Source organism: Cinclus cinclus, chromosome 2 (assembly GCF_963662255.1).
Source record: "Cinclus cinclus chromosome 2, bCinCin1.1, whole genome shotgun sequence".
Taxonomy (NCBI): domain Eukaryota; kingdom Metazoa; phylum Chordata; class Aves; order Passeriformes; family Cinclidae; genus Cinclus; species Cinclus cinclus.
Window position 1 is genome coordinate 29,995,480 of NC_085047.1, and position 18,470 is coordinate 30,013,949.

At 50.3% G+C, this 18,470-nt stretch overlaps 1 protein-coding gene across 1 annotated transcript; it reads right to left on the reverse strand.

Annotated features, from left to right (window-relative positions):
• Nucleotides 1-780: 780 nt before the first annotated feature.
• ACRBP (acrosin binding protein) lies at nucleotides 781-11,286 on the reverse strand. The gene is made up of 9 exons (XM_062513378.1): nucleotides 10,887-11,286; nucleotides 8,177-8,271; nucleotides 7,959-8,061; nucleotides 7,464-7,740; nucleotides 2,185-2,317; nucleotides 1,825-2,004; nucleotides 1,551-1,718; nucleotides 1,385-1,471; nucleotides 781-909 (listed from the first exon to the last, which is right to left on the reverse strand). Exons 1-9 carry the CDS (start codon nucleotides 11,284-11,286, stop codon nucleotides 781-783), a joined length of 1,572 nt encoding a protein of 523 aa, XP_062369362.1.
• Nucleotides 11,287-18,470: the final 7,184 nt, after the last annotated feature.

Sequence of the window (18,470 nt, forward strand, 5' to 3'; positions counted from 1 at the left end):
CTGCAGAGGGATTTCAACAGGCTTGATCCATGGGCTGAGGCCAATTGTGTGAGGTTCAGTAAGACCAAGTGCCAGGTCCTGCTTTTCAGTCAGAACAACCCCAGGCAGCACCACAGGCTGGGGGCAGAGTGTCTGGGAGCTGCCCAGAGGAAAAGGACCTGGGAGTGCTGGTGACAGCAGCTGAGCATGAGCCAGCTGTGCTCAGGAGGCTGAGAAGGCCAGTGGCATCCTGGATTGTGTCAGCAATAGTGTGGCCAGCACGACCAGGGCAGGGATTGTCCTCTTGTATTCTACACTGGTGAGCCACACCTCGAGTGCTGTGTCCAGTTCTGGGCCCCTCATTGCAAGAAAGACATGGAGGGGCTGGAGTGTGCCCAGAGAAGGGCAACAAAGTCTATGAAGGGTCTGGAGTGTCTAAAGGAGCTGGGGTTGTTTAGCCTGGAGAAAAGGAGGCTCAGGGGAGCCCTGATCAGTCTCTACAACTCCCTTAAAGGAGGTTGTAGACAGGTGGGAGTTGGTTTCTTCTCCCAGGCAACCAGCCACAGGACAAGAGGAAATGGCTCCAAGCTGTGCCAGGGGAAGTTCAAGCAGATATCAGGAAAAAAACTTCTTCACTGTAAGGGTGGTCAGGCATTGGAACAGGCTCCCCAGGGAAGTGATAGAATCACCACCCCTAAAAGTGTTTAAAAAACAAGTAGGTGTGGCACTTTGGTATATGGTTTAGAGGGCATGGTGGTATTTGGTCAAAGGCATTGACTATCTCAAAGGTCTTTATGAACTTCAATCATTTTTTGATTGCTGCCTGGAGAGGCTCTGGAACATCTCTTGCCACAGCTGCACCTCTTTGTCTCCCTCCTTCGCACTCAGCACCCAGTAGGTCTTGTTATGCTTGCATTGCACACGAGTCACCTGCAAGGAGAGCCTGCATTCATAGGAGTGCTACCACTGCCCATCCTTCCCAAAGAAAGAGACCTCCATGATGGATGGTATCTGGAGGCTGGGATGATGGGGGCACCAGGGGGAAGAGGGGAGAATCAGCTGAACTGTGTGTTTGCTAAGATACAGACCGGTCCTCTGTCCTGCTTTGGTAAATTGGGGTTTTACTACTGCCTAGAAAGCTCCCAGCAGATGGGGGAGATCCTGCCCTTCAAGGGTACACAGGGATATAATCCATCACATTGTCCTTACAAATCCCACCCACCAATGACACCCCAGTTGTGCTGGGGCCACTATTTGTCCCCCCACCTCCCCAAAACACACCCAATTCTGTCCTCCTAGAAGGAAAAGCAGTGGGCCAGTGAGTCCAGCAGGGACTTGGGACTGGTCGTGGAGGGGCCAACCATGAAGAGCAGAGTGTGCAAAAGGCAGCATAGCTGCTTCTCACCCTCTGGTTGTAGATGCTCTTCAGGAGGCACTGGTAGCTCTTGAACATGCAATAGTTGGGATGCTGAACTCCACTCGAGTCACAGATCTGGCGATGAGGGAATGAATAAAGGTCAGAGAAGGAAGAGGAGAAGGAGGGATGGGAACATCCACTGATGGTCACCCACCTTTCCTGAGCCATCACTGTCTTGGAAGACATCATACTCTGCTTTCAGCCAGAGGGTCACAGCAGGGTCCCTACAGCCATAGATGGCCATCCGGCTGCACCAGTACTCCATCCTCATCCCTCTCAAAAAGTCCATGTTGTAGTGCTCCAGGGTCTGTGAGGGTCTGGACTGCAAAGGGGTGGGATAAAGTGAGCCATGCTTCTTCTTCCCCTTCCCCAGCTCCCAGTCCAGGCTCCTCCTGGGAGAGCAGCAGGTCACACAGCTCACTCAGTACCTCGCCCTCTATTTCGCCATGCTGGGCTGAGATCTGAGGGTTGATGTAGGTGGAGAAGCTTCCCGAGTCGCAGTGAACACGGTTCAGGGTCTTGATGTTCTGGCACTGCTCCCTCTTCAGCGAGCAGAAAGCACAGTCGGGGCACAGGTCCACGTGGTGCCGCCCAAGGTTGTCACACACCTGGGGTGAATCCGGCAGGGAGTCAGGGGGGAAAAAGAGACTGAGAACCTCCCAAAAGAGGAGGTTGAGGAGTTGCCGTATTCCTGGCTTGGAGCCTGCCTCCCTGGTCACCCAGGTCAGCTTCTCTCAGGAGATGGCCTGCATACACTGGGGGCCAGAGGTGGACACTGGTGTCTTTACCGAATCTCCGAACCCAAAGACTCTCCTTTCCATCTCCTTCCAGGCCATGGTGAGCATCGATGAGAGGCAATTTCCCTCCAGCACTGCGTAGCACAGGACCAGCACTGCCTCATCATTCTGCAGGGCTAGAAGGCTGACAGGGAAAGGGAACGAGGGAGTCATCTCATTCCTTGTCACAAACTGAAGAGATGCATCTTCAGTTAGAAACTGAAAACAACCCCAAAACAAAGCAAAAAATCCCTTCCCAAAGAAACCTTGGACTCTTGGCTAAACTGCACAGAGGAATGGGGCTCCCTGCAGGGTCTGTACATGCCTGTGTGACACAGAGGCTACAAGGGGGTTGCTGTGCTTTTAGGGGCATGTGAGAGGGACTGGATGAGGAGCACAGCTTGAAAAAGCTTCCCCAGGGCCCCTGCAACAGCTGCTGCCTAATTTTCTCCGAGTGCACAATGAGGAGATGTTTGTTAGATGTCTGCTGAGTGTTGAACATCGGGCAGCCCCATTTGGGTCTGAAGGATGTCACATATTAAGCCTCCCTCCCAAGTATTTGACAGAAATGGGGGAAAACTTGTTAACCATGAATTTACTGTTCATCCAAACTGACATGGGTAGCTAAAAGTAGAAAATTTAAGGACAATGGGATGAGAGCAATGAGAATATTTGGCATCTCTTAGGAACAATGGAATTTGCAAACATGGTATGGAACTGTTAGCAGACAGGGATGGTTGGTTTCAATCATCATCAATGATGCAGAAGAGGTAAACATGCTCATTAGATATTTGCCTCTTGTGTCTGGAAGCAAAGCCAGTGATAAATAAACAAACTTTGATCTGACAGAAAGTAAAGAAGAGCAGCAGCTGCCTACGTTAAAATGCTCTTAAAATCCATGCATGGGCTAACATGTATGGACAAGCTTTCCTGAGAATAGCTGAAACTTCTAGGAGACCTTCAGATTAGCATTAAAAAAAAAAAAAAAAGAGGTGGAGAACTTGAAGGAAGGTCATGAAGATGAGATTTCCTAAGGCCTGGAAAACTTTCACCTAAAGGTAGGAGCTAAGAAAGCATCACTCAGCTGAGCAAAGACACAAGTGGGTACCCACTCAGCACTCAGTCAGCCCTTTTACCAAGGAGGGCTTCAGCTGGAAAGCTTTCCTTGTCAGCAGATGGATGAGTAATGACTTTTGGTGACTGGAATTTGGGGCGAGATCCATTCAAATCAGTAGCAAACTGCATCTTCCTGACACCAAGGGTGTTCAGCATGGCAGCAGCTGATGAGTGCTTCCTCCACAGTTTGGAGACTTCAAAAAGGTATCCCAAACTTCTGTTAGGAGAGGAGTCTATGTGGCTCAACCACATAGCACAGCTGTTTTCTTCTGGGCTCACCAAACAGGACTTCATGTCCTGTGCTGAGCAGGAAGGTCAGGATGCAGGGTCAGGGCAATTCCTAGACCTGAATGTTAAAAGAAATGAGCCTCACAGAAACCTGAGTTGTGCCACCTGCCTGAGTTTACCAAGAAATTCTGCTGGGCTCTCTGTCACATCCTTTTCATCCTCTATCTCTGCCCTCCATCTCTGCTGTGAGGTTTTCTGGCCTCACAGTTGCAAATTTATGACCTGATTTACCACCTCTGGGTGAGTATAACAGCACTGCCACTGGTTCTCTCCATTTGTTGACACACTGCTGAGCTGTTTGTGGATGCACAGAGGTTTCACCATGCTTCAGGAAAAGGGATGGGTCTATCTAAAGCCATTTCCTAATGCAAATCCCTCCCCAGCTTAGTACCTCTGCATGTTATTGTCCTAACCACTGCCCTGGAAAAAGCCTAACAGGTACTGTGAGGCAAAGATCCAAAGGCAATATGAAAAAAACCACCCCGGGATTAAGAAGAATCTGTGGGCCGAGATCAGTAATTGATCTAAGGTAAAAGAGAAAACTTCAGGTAACAGCTTATCAAAGTTTAGATCTCAGGATGTGGAAGGACACACAGAGCCTGCTTTAGTGCTATCTCTGAAGAGTGCTGGTGAGCAGCATCCGCCTCTCCCGCCATGTAATGACAAGGATTTGGGCCATTAGTTTTCAGCTGCTGAACCTTCCTGATACTGGCTGGCTGAGGTGCAGTGAGCACCTGAGGCGAGCAGAAAAGAAGATAAGAAGCGAACAGCAGCTTTCCTGCACTTGGAAACTTCTGATTTAGGGGGGTTGCTGCAGGAAACTAAAACCAGTTATGAAAAAGCCACTCTTAACAGCTTCAGAAAGAGAAAAAAGATCTTTGACTGCATGCCAGGGCTGGTTATGGGTGTTGATAATTCAAAAAAGGTTTTTTTCCTGGGGATGGTATTTTTAATGAAGGGTCTGGACTTAAAATGAAAGCCTCTGGGGTTAAAGTAGATAAGCACCACAAGGACTGTTTGGAGGGGTAAAGCAGGAGGAGGAAGAGGGTGAGGGAGAATCACCAGGAATGTATGTATCTCCTACTGCACATAAATATCTCAAGGGTGGGTGCCAGGAGGATGGTGCCAGACTCTTTTCAGTGGTGCCTGGCCAGAGGATGAGGAGCACTGGCCCTAAACTAAAACACAGGAAGTTCTACCTCAGTATCAGGAAGAACTTATTTATATTGAGGGGGGCAGAGCACTGGAACAGGCTGTCCAGGGAGGTCATGGAGGCTCCCTCTCAAGACAATCAAAATCCACATGGACAGGTTCCTGTGTCACCTGCTCTATGTGACCCTCCCTTGGCAGGGGATTGGACAGAATGATCTCCAGCCCTATCAATTCTGGGATTCGGAGAGGTCTCAAAGCATCCTTGCTGGGGAAGCTGGGCTCACATGAACCACAGGTGAGCATCCACATGTGAATACCAACAGAATCAGATCTGGACCCGGGACAGCCGTGAGGCTGCAAGGGGTGTAGGGGTTGTTGATGACAAATGACACGACAATGGGAAGCTCTGGCAAAAAGGGCAAATGCAATTCTTTGTGCAAACAGAAAAGCAGGGAATGGAGGATGATGTCATTCCATGTACCCCAATGCTGAATCCCATCACTGGGTTGCGCACACAGAGCTGGAACATGGGGGTGTTTTAAAGGGACACAGAAAGTTGCTGCAGAAAAGGAGAGTTGCAGGAGCTTTGTAAGACAAGGGCTACAGAGCTCTCTTCAACTTATTGCAAGACTGAATCATGGTATAAAGGTAACTCTGAGGAGAGGAAATACTGGGAAATAATGCAGAAAGCACAATAAGGACTAAAAATAGAAAATAGGTGCAATAATTGTCGTTTCCCCTTCCTGCCCAATGATTCACTGCTACCAGAAAGACCAGAAAGAAAAGTGCTGCAGATTCTTCTTGTAGTACTACTCTTGCCCTGTCTCCCTCTAAAGACCACAGCTGGCCTCAACAGGCACTATGAAAGCTGGAATAGCTGCCAGAGCATCTGCCACAAGCCACAAGGGAAGATTAAGGATGGATGTCCTGCTGGACATAAGAACCTAGGGAAGACACAGCTCTGGGATCTGTGCTCATCTCAGCCCTGCCCACCTTGTGTTAAACCAGATGCTGAATGGCACCTGTGCACAGCCACCAGTCCCACCCAGCACTGCTCCTCGTGCTGGAAGGGAAATGCCTCCAGGCGTTTTGCCCCTTTTTTAGGTCATGCTTTGAAGTCCCTCTGAGAGGAGGCGGGATGTGGCGAGCGGCAAAGCCGACAGGCGCGGTCTATCTCGCCTCTTTATCCTCAGTGGGGTTTAAGCTTTGCTTAGCATGATTGATGGGGCTCGGCTGCCGGTTACAGACACGGAGTCAGCATTACTGTCTTTGAGAAACTCTGCAGCAGAGTAGCGAGTGTCATCTGCAATCACAGCAGTCCCCCAGTAATCCCAATACAACTCAATCACAGCCAGGCTCCGTTTCAGAGGCAGGGAGAACGAAATTTTCAATGAAACACGATTTTGCCTGAGAGCACATACACCAGGAAAACTTTTTCCAGGCAGTGAAAGCCTCCTACAGCATTAGGAAGGAGGATGACATATGTTAGAGACTTGCAAGAAGACAGTTATGGCTTTAACAACATGATGCAATTCATCTTTACATAAAGCAGAAGTGGAACCTCTGGCTGCACTGTGGCCAGTGGTAGGCAGCATGTTAAAGAGAAACCAGAGATGTGAAATCAGGCGCAAGATCTGTGCACTTATAGGAACATCACTGGCCAGCAAGAGAGCAAAACCAAAATGACTTCTCCATGAAAACCGCATCTAGACACCTTTTTTACTAATTTTTTTCCCCTTTCGGTAAGCAAAATAAAATTTGCACGTCAGTCAAAGCAAATGATCCTCAGCCACAAGCTACTAGAGGACCAGAAAGTAAATTTGAGCAAAAGCAAAATATCCTTTTGTAGGTCTTTTCTCTGTTACCAGCCCCAGCTAGCCGAGGACAGAGGCAAACAGATGCTGGCAGACCAGATGAGAAGAGCTCAACATGCTCCATAAGCTCCTAACACATCCGTAGGCCAGAGGGACTGAGGAGGGTGTGTGAAAGGGTTGCAGCAAGCTGGCTTGGTGCAGGGCTCTGTGCTGAACTGCCATGATGTTGCCTCCAAAACTAGAATGGGGAACCAGAAATACCCTAGGAAGAGCTGTGCACACATCCAGAGTGCAGAGAGGTGCACATGCTTGAGGAGAAGTAGTGGCCCTGCACAGATTTGTGCTCCCGGCTGTTTCCTAGCCCAGGGCTGCTGTTGCTCCCCTTGGGTGAGGACAGTGCACTCCCAGGAGTGTTCCTCAGGTCAGGCTGCTCTAAGAAACACCTGCCTCGCACACTAACAGGCAAGGAGCACAGCGAGACACATCCCAAGGACCTGTGTTTGCAAGGACACTATTTCTGCACATCACCCAGACTCCTGGGACATGTGTTTGGAGGAGGACGAGGGCAGAGGTGATTGTGTAGTGCAGATGGCCACAGTGTGGGGAAACACAGGCAGGGGACAAAACCTTGCCTGCAAGGCAAGTGACTAAACTCGCTTTGCTCAGGATGCAAGGACAGCGCCATTTTCCAGCACTAACAGTGCTGGATCACCCTCTGCCTGCTCACTTTCTGCTGGAGCGAGACGTGCCTGGAGGCTCCCAAGGTACCTTCTTGCTCTGGATGGGACAGCTTGCTCCAGAACACTTGCCCACACTCACCACCTGCTCTGAGCAGGGACATGGATGCCCTGGGGCTGCTGTCTGGTGTGCATGAGGACACGGGTGGTGTGTGGTACCCACAAAGAGCAGACATCCCCTCACCTGCCTCGGGGAGGAATTTCCTGCTCTGATGTGTGTCCTGGGCCTGAGCTGGTGAAGTTCCAAGAGGAGTCCTTGGTGTCCAAGGAGGCATCCAAGGAAAGGGCTGAATGGATCAGGTGCCAGATGCTCTTCCTCAGGCTTTGTTCATCAGAGGATTCCACCCTGGAAGTTGAGGTGGAAGCCCAGAGAGTTGGTGGGTGCGTAGTTCTGCTCTTCTGCCAGGGTGTGGGCACCTTTGTCGTGGCTGTGGGGTGCTTTGTCGGCAGTGGCTTCTGACCTAACAGTGCACAAGAGAGCTTGGGAAGGTTTTCTGCATTGTCCTGCGGCAGGGCATCAGCAGGTGACAGAAAAGCCCGCTTCTGAGTGGTGAGACAGAGGGATGGAGCCGCTGAGGGCGACTTTCAGAGGCCAGACAGAAAGCTGCAGGGGTGGAGAGCAGCTACAGGAGAGCAGCAGGTGAGCAGGGGTGCCCAGCACATCTCGGTGCAGCCGTACCTGGTGTGACAGGGGAGCCTCTGCCCCCGACTGAGGAGTTGATGGTGCTGGATGGCTCTATCGGGAACGGGCTGGTTAGAGACCAACTCAAACATGGGACTCGCTGCGTGGAGGAGAGAGGGAGAAACGTGACTCTCTCTATGTTATCTTCCATTCCTCCTCACCCTTCCATTTCCCAAGAGATACTCCCCCCACCCATGCCACATCCCACTCCTTACCTTGATGAAGAACTGCTGTTTGAGGCAGCGATAGTGGGCGAACTGGCAGAAGGTCTGGAACTGCACCATCTCTGGAAATTCACTGCAGACTGGCCCTAGAGACAGAGATGTGGGATGGGGGCAGGCCTGGGTGCACCAAGAGGTGGGGACCCTCTCGGGGGGCAGCTCATGGATGCAGGGAAAGTCCAAGCTGCATGCCCTCAGGTGATGATCACAGCCTTGGGCTGTTAGAGCTCCCAATTCCAGGCACCACATCCCTTTTCCCTCCAGATCCCTGAGGGTTTCACTTTGTCCTTCAGCCCTTTTTCACACAGTTATCTTCCCTGTAACAGAGACACAGACTTCCTGTTTCCAGGATCTGATGCTTCTGTTATTAGTCCTTGTTAGGTTTAAGAAAGAGAAAAAAGGCAAGTAGTGATATTATCGGTTACAAAGATGGCCAGACTGGGCCTGGGGGCACCAGAGAATGGCTTGGTTTGGAGGGGTCCTTATAGGTCATCAAGTTCCTGGACCCCTGCCATGGGCAGGGCCTCCTTCCACTGGAGCAGATTGTTCAAAGACCCATCCAGCCTGGTCTTGTTGGGTCAGGGATGGCGCTGCCACAGCTTCTCCAGGCAGATGGCTCCAGAAGAAACAAATTCTTCAGGGCATATAATTTGACATTGATTCCAGCCTTGCAGGGGATGGAGGAGGGTCCATAGGGCCAGGATGCTGCTGGCAAAGCCGGTGCCTGTACACAAACACACACACACACACACACACTGCAGTCTTGACCAGCACTGCCAACACACAGAGCTGCAGCTCTTGCAGTGAATGCAGGAAAGCCAAGGGCATGCAGGAGAGCAGAAAACCATGAGGAATTGGGTGATCTTGTGCTCCCTCTGCTCTAGGAGTGCATAGCCTGGCTGGCACATAGCCAGGCCTGTGAGAACAGGGGAAGTGCTGGCTTAGAGGGAGGGCATTAGTGGTGAAATTGCACTGCTCTCCTGATATTGCTCATGCACCATCCTTTACCCTGTATTCACTTCTTGTGCTGAGCAAACAGCTGCGCCATCAAAAGTAGAATTGCAGATATACACTAGGATCCCAGACCAGAAAAATGCCCAACTTGTTGGGAAAGCTCCAGAACTCCACCCCATCCCTTGTTTAAATCACAAGGTATTGCAGGGAACACTCCAGATCCTCACACTGTCCTTTGTTTGAAGCACAAGGTGACTGCCTTCTTCAGCACTGCACCTGAATGGGCACAATTAATGCTCATGGGTATCTGGGGGAAGACAGCACTGCCATAGCTCTGTGTGAGGACAGCAGAGGCTAAACATGAGAGGGCACACACTCTGCCACATCTGTTCCACCTCTCAGCCTGGCTGAAATGTGCCAAAATGGTCCCCAAACTGGAAAAAAGGTAACACAAAAGGGAATAAATTCTGCTGGTTAGGTGTGTTGGGCTGAGGGATGGGAGAAAAAGTAAAGAGGGCAACCTGCAAAACTGTCCCATCTCATGGCATTTCCAGCTGCTTCTGTTCTTGACAACTGAGTCTCTGAAGGCAGCAGCAGTGGGAGTGTGGCTGGACATGACAAAGAGCAGTGCTGGGGAATTGGGTAGCAAGAGGAGAGGAACCAGGGACAGAGCCTGGGTGCACGAAGCCCCGTGGCATAGCGGATTGCACGTGCCCAAAAGTGAGTGAGGAGCACAGGACCCATCCCTGGGTCTGGTGATGTGGGGTGAAACTCGTTCCCCCAGCACAGCTGGAGAAAGCAGCAAGAAATAGTTGCCCTCAAGCAGCAGTCCAAATAAGCACAGTTGGCTGATCATTCAGCTCATTGACGTTCATATCTAAATATAAAGACATATTTTTTTATGAGAAAATTGCTCCTATTTTTTTTCCTCTGAAGAAAAATACAACAAAAGTAGTCCCAAGTTTTTCAGCTGCACAGATATAATTATACCACTTAAATTCTCTGATGCAGGGGTGCAGGGAAAATATGACTGCAGAGATCTGAAGGGTGCTGTTGCTATGGTGCTTTCTGAACTGGGATGTTTCTTGGCTCCTGAAATGTTAAACACTTAAAAAGGCAGCTTATCATCTCAAGTTTTCTTAAAGACCTACAAGAGCCCACGAGCCAAGATTCTGCATTAACCCTCAGATGAAGTTGGAATGAGCTGGTAAGAGACGAGGAGCTACACTGAGCTTGAGAAAACTGTGACCAGTTTTTCCTCCTGCCACCCCACCAACAGAGACGTGGAGAAAGAAAGGGCCACTGAAGTGGCTGTGACTTTCAGCCCCATGGCCTGTAAGGAGAGGCTGGGACAACTGTGCTTGCTCAGCTGGGTGAAGAGGAGTCACAGGAGCCCATAAGGGCTTGAAGGAAACCTACAAAAGGACAAACTCTTTTTGGTGGTGCCAGACAACACGTGAAGGGGGGAAAACAGTGCAAATTCCTGCTTAGGAAGTTAGGGCTGGCCTTTGGGAAAAGGTTTCTTTTCTCTACAGAAGTGGTGCAGCACTGAAAGGGATGCTGAGAGGCCACAAAAGCCGGTGTGCTCTAGTTCTGCCAGTGTCTTCTCCAAGCTGCTCTTTGGGCTTTAGAGCCCAAACCACCCCATCCCATTCCCACAGTCTTGTGGCATTTTGGGGCAGGAAACAGCCACACTGCCCTAGCTGGGTCCACCTGCTCCTCTGAGCCTGGGGGCGGGTGACGTCCTTACCTTCGGGGATTTCTCCGTGGTTCTCCTCCTGGTCCAGGTGCAGGATGCTGGGGCTCAGGCAGCCGTACGCCTGGCGCAGCAGGCAGAACGTGTTCGCCTGCCAGGGCGGGTGCAGCTTCCCAAAGAACTCCTGGTACTCCCAGTCCGACAGCGGGCTGCCCGGGACGGGCAGCATCGGCGGAGCGACAGCGGCTGTCGGCAAGGTCAGCACACCTAGGGACAAACACGTGGGATGGGATGGGACGGGACGGGACGGGACGGGATGGGATGGGCTGCCCTTGACAGGGACAAGTGGGTGGGAATGGAGGAGCAGCTGGTAGGCTGGCCTGCTCCTGTCTGCTGGCACAGAGTGGAGTGCTGGGACACGCACTCCAGGTGCTGGCCTGAAGTCTCCCTCCATCACTCCTGCCTACAGGTTGCTAGGGCAACCAGGAGTCCCACGGAAAAGGGGGGAAAAGAATACAAACAAAGGAAAAAAACGAGCTTCTAAAGTCAGATTTTATTATGAGCTTGGTTTGGATTGGGGGAAGAGTTTTAGTTTTTTGGGGGGGGTGTTTATGTGCTTTTACAATTTTTCCCTTCAAAAGCCCCAGCCTCCAGAGGCATCCACAATGGTGGTGGCTCCCCGCCTCCTGCACCATGCTATAGGCACATCCCTGCCCAGGGGACATCCCTCCATCTCCTCCCTCCTCTCCTTGCCTCCAACTGGGTCCCCTCTCCTGCCTCCTCCGCATCTTCCTCTGTCCCCTGCCCTAAGTCCCCTGCAAGAGCCTCCAGCTGTCCCAGGGAGGAGCAGAGCCGATGGCCGACATGGCCTGTGGGCCAAGTGGGGTGGTCCTGGGGGAGACAGGGCTCCAGCCCCAAGGCTCTGAGGCGGCCCTGCGAGGGCAGTCACTTACTCAGTAGCCAGAGGAGCCAGGATGCGTCTGCCACACGCTTCAGCATCATGGAGCTGCTCGGTGTCCAGTTGGGAATCACTCACACACCGAGCAGGGCAGACGCAACAAGCCTGAGCACTCGGGTTCTGCCCTTGGCAACGGTGGAACCATTCCCTGGCCAGGGCTCCACAATCGGAACCGGCAGCGGTGTCACGGTGGAGCTGGGGAAGGGCGTGCGGGGACACTCACAGGGAGGGGACACGCCAGGCTCATGGGGACAGGGGGGAGCGGCAGCCGAGCTGGGACCTTCTCCCTCTGTTTGGGGATGCGGTGGTGGTTGGGAACGACCCACAACAGCATCTGAGGCCTGGGCAGGGTAACCTGAGGCTGCGGGTACCCCAAAAGTGGTACCTGTGGGGTAACTTAAACTTCAAATTGTTTTATGCGGGACAAAGGAGGCAACATCTGTTCCATCTGCAGGGGTTTGAGAAGCACCCCATGCCTTCCCAGGAGTGTCCCAGCACCAGCTTCCTTCAGGATGTGGTTGGGAAGCCGGCTTTATCTCCCCCAGGCAGACACATCGCTTTCTGAGCTCCCGGGGAGTGAAGGGAGCTCCAGCTGCTCTTCCTCTGCTTCTGGCACAGGTGCCCTGAGCTCCTCCCTCTGCAGGGCAAAGCCTTCCCTGGAAAAAAACAGGAAGACTGATGCCTGCAAAAAGGGTTTAGGGACCAGCATGGCAGAAGTGCCGGGATCCCCAAGGGCTGGCTTTGGGGGAGCTCCGCACACCCACGCCCATTTCTTGCTGCCGAGGCCCCTGGGGTGCAGGGCTCGGTCACGGCACCCCTCGGGTGCAGCCCGGGGGTCGCAGCCAGCGGGGCCGAGCAGCTGCCAGGCTGGCAGGAAAACGCCTGGCACAGCAGCCCCGGGAAAGTGCAGGCGTCAGCAGAAGTCGGGTTGGCACAGCAGCCCCCGCCTGTCACCGGCGGAGCCACAGCCCGGCGGAACCGAGGAGGAGCTGCGGGCAAAGCGGGCAAAGTTTTGGACCGCGCAGCAGGATTGTGCTGCTGCAGGAGCCGCTTCTGCCGCAAATCCTGGGAGATTCCCCGTGGCTCTGCTGTGTGGAGCAGCTGCGGATGCACCGGCTGCAAGGCTGCACGACACAAGTCCTGCCAGTGTCCCGTGGCCATTCGGGCTGTCCAGGTGAAAAGCTCGCATCGCTCCAGCCCCGCAGCCTGTTAAAAAGGTGTCTGGAAACAGCACGTAGTTCTGCGGGGCCTGGCAGGAGACGGGCTGTAGTTTGCTGTAAGGTGTCTTGCTGGAAAACGGCGTTTCGGAGAAGCTTGAAGCCTGACCGCTTAAAAAACAGCACTGAATTTTGAATGTTTTTGCAGCTCTTTAGAAGAGCAATGATCGGGAGGGTTTTTCCAGCTAGTTCTTGCTACTCTTATTAAAAGAGGCAACACTGCTGGAGCTTGCATGTTTTTGGCAGTTTCTCGTCTACCATTACTTAGCTTGAGACATATTGCTTATTAGCCAATTTGGGACAATCGCAGGGCCTTCAGGTCCCTAGCTCTGTTAATCACCTCCACTTCTCTGCGACAGAAGAGCCTAGGCTGAGCTGTCACCCTGACTGAGCAGCTTCCCGCAGAAGTTTGGCACCGACCTCACTGGCTGGTGGAAATGTGGGAGTGAGGGAAGCACACTGATATGGCATGTCACAGAATCATAGAATCACAGAACCACAGAATGGTTGGGGTTGGAAGGGACCTTAAAGATCATCCAATTCCAGCCCCCGTGCCATGGACAGGGACACCTCCCGCTAGACCAGGTTGCTCAGGGCCCCATCCGGCCTGGCCTGGAACACTACCAGGGATGGAGCACCCACAGCTTCCCTGGGCAATGCCACACAGTGTTACGGATATCTGGCAGGTGCCGCCTGTGTCTTCATGTGCCAGCAAAAGATTTCTGGCAAATGAGAACAGGAAACAAGAACGTATGCAAAAGAAGAGGGACCTGTCAAAGGAGTCCCCCTTGACCGGTGCTCCGGTAGCAATGCCTGTGGGGAGCTGCCGTTTATTTGGGAAGGTGGTTACGGATGTGAGGACACGTTGGCTACTCAGCACTTCTGTGGCACATCCTGGGCTTGGTCCAGATTGTCAGAATCCTTCAGAGAACTCGTAGTCCACAAGTGAACTCTGTAGAAGCCAGTGAGTCTCTGGCATGCACCCAGCAGGGTTGGGAGGCTGAGAGCAGGAGGCACTGCTGTGCTGTTTGATGAGGTGCGTGCCAGGTGACTGCGAGGCCCCTGCATTTCAAGTCTCTGCAAAACAAAAGTCATCTCCGGGGGAGGGAAGAGGAGGGGAGGAACAGTAACTTGTACACGATGCATCAATGCTGCAGGCTGGGGGAAGTCTACTCCCTACTGCTGCATCAAGCAATTATAGCTGTCAGCAATGCGGAGCACGGGGGTGATGTTAATTCCAGTATTTTCTGATTTCTGAGGCTTCACTTGGCACCTTTAAGGCTGTACCCTAAATGACGCAATTACAAGCCATGTAATTTTTGCGGTCTAGCAGATTTGCACCCTTGTTTTCAGGGCTGCCACGCTGCAGAATTTCCTGCAGCCAGACTTGCTGCGCCAGCTGGGACCCGGCAGGCTCAGGGGCACAGCTGTAACCCCCAGACCTACAGAATGCCAGAGCCAGCAGCAGGGAGGTGTAACAGTGGGACAAGAACTCTCTGGAGTGATGTTTTCCATGTTGCTATCCAATTGCATGTCAACCCTGGGCTTTGTAAGAGCCTGTCTGGTTTGTGAGGGACCACCCTCCAGCAGATGAGCTCCTCTTCCTTGTTGTTGTTGTCTCAAATACTTCAGCTGTTTCTCAGCATTTTCCGTGCTGCATGTTCCATCACAAAACACCACCAGCAGCAGCAGTGACTGAAAACTTCTTGGAAACTCCAGGACTGTGGCTCACAGACCCTGTGTCATCACAGTGAGTTAAACCGGGGGGTTTGGGGCAGGGAGAGGATGTCTGGTCAGTTCAAACCCCTGTAAAGATGGAGGCCACAAAGATTAGGTGTGAATTCCAGACTCTGTGGCTTCTCAAGCAGCATCCCCAGAAAGCATGTGTCTTAAATAATTTGCAATGTGAGCAGAGATGATAAGAAAAATGCTTCCAAACCCACCTGTATGCGTGTTTCTAGAAAATAAACAGCAGGCTGCTTAGGGAGGAGGCCATGAGCAGTTCTGCTTGTGTGGAGGGTGGGGTGGTCTCAGGAAGGGCTCGACAGAGCCCCTGAGACACACCAGGTTGTGCCTTCTTTCCAGTGCACCAAAGGAAGGTGTGATACCTCCATTTATTGAAACACAGACCTAAAGGAGAGGGTAGAGAAGGGGGACACTCGCTCTGTTCACGCAAGGAGTTGGACAGTCCAGAGGAGCCTCTCAGAAAGAGGGGACAGTCGGGCCAAGAAGCCTCAGAGCCATCACACAGCAGACGAGCAAAGAGCCCCTTCCAGTTCAGCCCCTTCCACTCTCCCAAACACTGCTCCAAGATCCCAGTGCTTCACCCCGTGGGAAGGGCTGCAAGTGCCAGCCCATGCAGAGCAGGGCACAGATGCCCATCTCCACAGATAAAAGCACCTGTGAGCGTTCTGATTCAAACAGAAATTCTTTGAATTGCTGGCTTTATTCACAGGTTAAATAATCTTCATTCTGGATTTGTACTTTATTTCAGTGGGTTTACTGTTACTGGCTGAGAGCTATGCGAATGTGCTGATAAATATAGACTTTATGTTAAAATTGGCACTCTTTTTAACCTGGTAGATATGTTAATCTATTCACATTTGTACAAGCACCGCACAGTTATAACGTGCATTAATTCAAATACTTAATTTACATTTTATTTTGTTAGGAAATAGTGAATGAAGCACTTTTTACTTGACATTTAGAAAATGGAATATTTAATTGATTGCAAAAACAGCATTTAAAAATGGTTTCTTGAATTATTAATACAAACTAAAATGGAGTGGATACATAAAAGCCTGCTTGAACAAACTGCTGTAGTCTTTTTAGGCAGGTTTGTTTTATGCAAGAACAACCTGATCCAACCACGATTTTATCCCTAATGTGAGCAGGGGATTGGACTACAAAGCTCCAGAGAGACTTATTCCCGCTTCAGTCTTCCTGTGGTGAGTAAGTGGCTTCTTCCAATGACTGCATCATTCAGACTTTTGGAATGAGAAAATCTCAGGGTCTCACACTTCTTTTTCTTGCTTGTTGTCAATGTGTAAAAAAATACTCCTTTCCTACTCCCAGATGGGGTTTCAGTTTTGAATGAGTTGTTTCTTCAATGGCAGCAGCCCAGCCCATTGAAATTAAATTGCACACCTGGGAAAACAGACCAAAGTGGACACCTTGCTGAACATTTCCTTCACACCAAGATGTAGGAGATTAATGTTGTCACAGCTTTGCCTGTCCTTAAGCCTTGGGCACAAATGTGTTTTTTTAAAACTAACACTCCTAGTTTCTTTTATGTATTCAGAAAAATAAACATAAATTAGCATAAATTAATCAAGATGTTTGACTATTTTTATAAATGAAATTCATTTTATTGGATAAAAACAGATATATTTCTTCTGATACTGTAACTGATAGGAAGCAGAGTTGGATAAATTTCCTTCAGTTGTCTTTGGAAAGAAAGGTAGGACATTTCATTTCCTGCTATTAGTCTTTAACTCTTTCAGTGCTGCAGTCTCCCTTGCCTACTGCCAGATCTTTGGAGCAGACATTGCCGCTCAAGCTCTCAATGTCTTCCCATTGGCAGGGATAAATTAGAGCTGTGGTTGATTAAAAAAAAGCAGAACATCTCAGAAAGTTTTCAGACCATCCAGGTCTGGGAGGAGATGGGTTTATTTTCAGACTGTGTGAGCAAACTGTCTCTTGGGAATGTCTTCCATTGCCAATGTGAGAGCTCTTGACCATTTTGGGCAACATTTGAGTGGAATATACATGACAGTAAGAGAGTATCCACCACACAGCTCTGAGTGGTGGTTAGGTCAGCAATACCTTAAGAGTGCTTAAAGAAAGGCTGGGTGTTGCCGGGTGAGTTTATTCAAAAGCAGGAGAGGAAGGTGGTCCCACTGGGGGAAGGTGACAGTCGTGGCTGGGATGGTTTCCATGCACATCATGGAATGGACATGGTGGTGGCAGAGCCTGAGGGATGGGAGCCTGGGGAGCACATCTGCTCGTTGGAAAGGGGAATACTTTGCTGAACATCCTTGTCAGCACATTTGCTCGACCGCCCAGGAATGATACCCACAGATGGGGCAATCAAACTGGGCAAGATGAACTGGTCCTTTGTGTGCATGACCAATTATTATTAATAAATGGGCTTAACAAGGCTGCAAAATTCTTCCCTCTTGTCACGCTCTATGATTCCAGCCTCCTAAAACTCGGACTTGACTTCACTCATCAACTAGGATATTTCCAATCACTCTGAAAGGACAATTTCTCCAGCACCATTTTAGAAAGTGTTTATGTTGCACTGACAGCTGTTCCAGGAAATCTGCAAGCTAGCCAGTTCTGTAACGGAGTTCATGATTACTTTAACTGAGTATATCCCTGCTTTAATCGCTTCAATTCTAGGAGAAGTAAAGTTCTCAGATCCCATTACCACTACAGTGATCCAGGTAACTATTAACAAGGATCTTAAAAAAAAAAAAAAAAAAAAAAAAAGTAATTTTTTGAGAGATTTTTTTTTTTGGCTCCTTCCTGTCAAACTGATTTTATTTTGTTGACCTGGATTTCTTGCTTGTTTTAGAGAGAAGCAATTTACTTCTCTTATGTTCCAGTATTTCACATCTGGACTGTTGTGGCAGCCTTCTTGACATCATTAAGGAACAGAACAGAGCTGGCTCTTTTCCAGCCTTGTAGGTTTTTCCAAACAGTCCAGAGTCTGACAGAGATCAACCCACAGATGCCTCCAGGTGGCTTTTACAGGATGACTAACACCATTTATTGAGGACTGATGATCAAAAAAGTCTTTGCCCCAAGAGGTGCCATTTAAAACCCTTCTTTACTGTTTGCCTAGGAAGTACACCATCCCCATATGACACCAGCACCAACACAGAATAAATATTTACAGAACACTTCCCCTCCTCTCATTACAAACAATTCTGCTATCTGCAGTCAGTAATGGACAAGTGCCATGTTCAATTATATCAAAACAAAAGGCATTCTAAAAAAAGCTGGTCATGTTTCCAGCCTTGTCACTAACAGGCTTTGTTCCCACTGGCTTCATTTTTGTACTTTGTATTTTCTAGCTTCTACTGGTTCTTTTGCTCCTCTGGTGATTAAATACTGCACAGCTATTGCCCTTATTCCATCTCTTCCAAGGTTAGCTTTCAATGTGCTTTCATTTGCATTTATACTTGCAAGCCATTTAAAAACACTGAGGTTTTATCCAAATTTTGGTCTAAATTGTCTCACTGTGCAAGTCAGAGCATTCCCTCAGTGGCAGCAGAAGTCCCTGGAATGCTCCTTGCTGCTGGCTAGTGCTTCGAACACCTCTCTGGCCCACAGATCCTAGAGAGCTTGCTGCTGCTGCTGGCCATTAAATCCCCTGTCATATCCATTGAAACCAAGTTGCTTGGAGCAGTTTCCATCCTTTGTACCCCCCTGCACTCTCCACAAAGCCCATTTTCC

Bases quoted from the DNA above. Each gene is read 5' to 3' on its own strand.
- ACRBP (XM_062513378.1), bottom strand. From the start codon at position 11,286: ATGGAGGGAGACTTCAGGCCAGCACCTGGAGTGCGTGTCCCAGCACTC. The intron at 8,272-10,886 runs GTAAGGACGTCA...CTCTGTCTCTAG, and splicing joins CCACGGAGAAATCCCCGAAG to GGCCAGTCTGCAGTGAATTT. The intron at 8,062-8,176 runs GTAAGGAGTGGG...TCCTCCACGCAG, and splicing joins AACAGCAGTTCTTCATCAAG to CGAGTCCCATGTTTGAGTTG.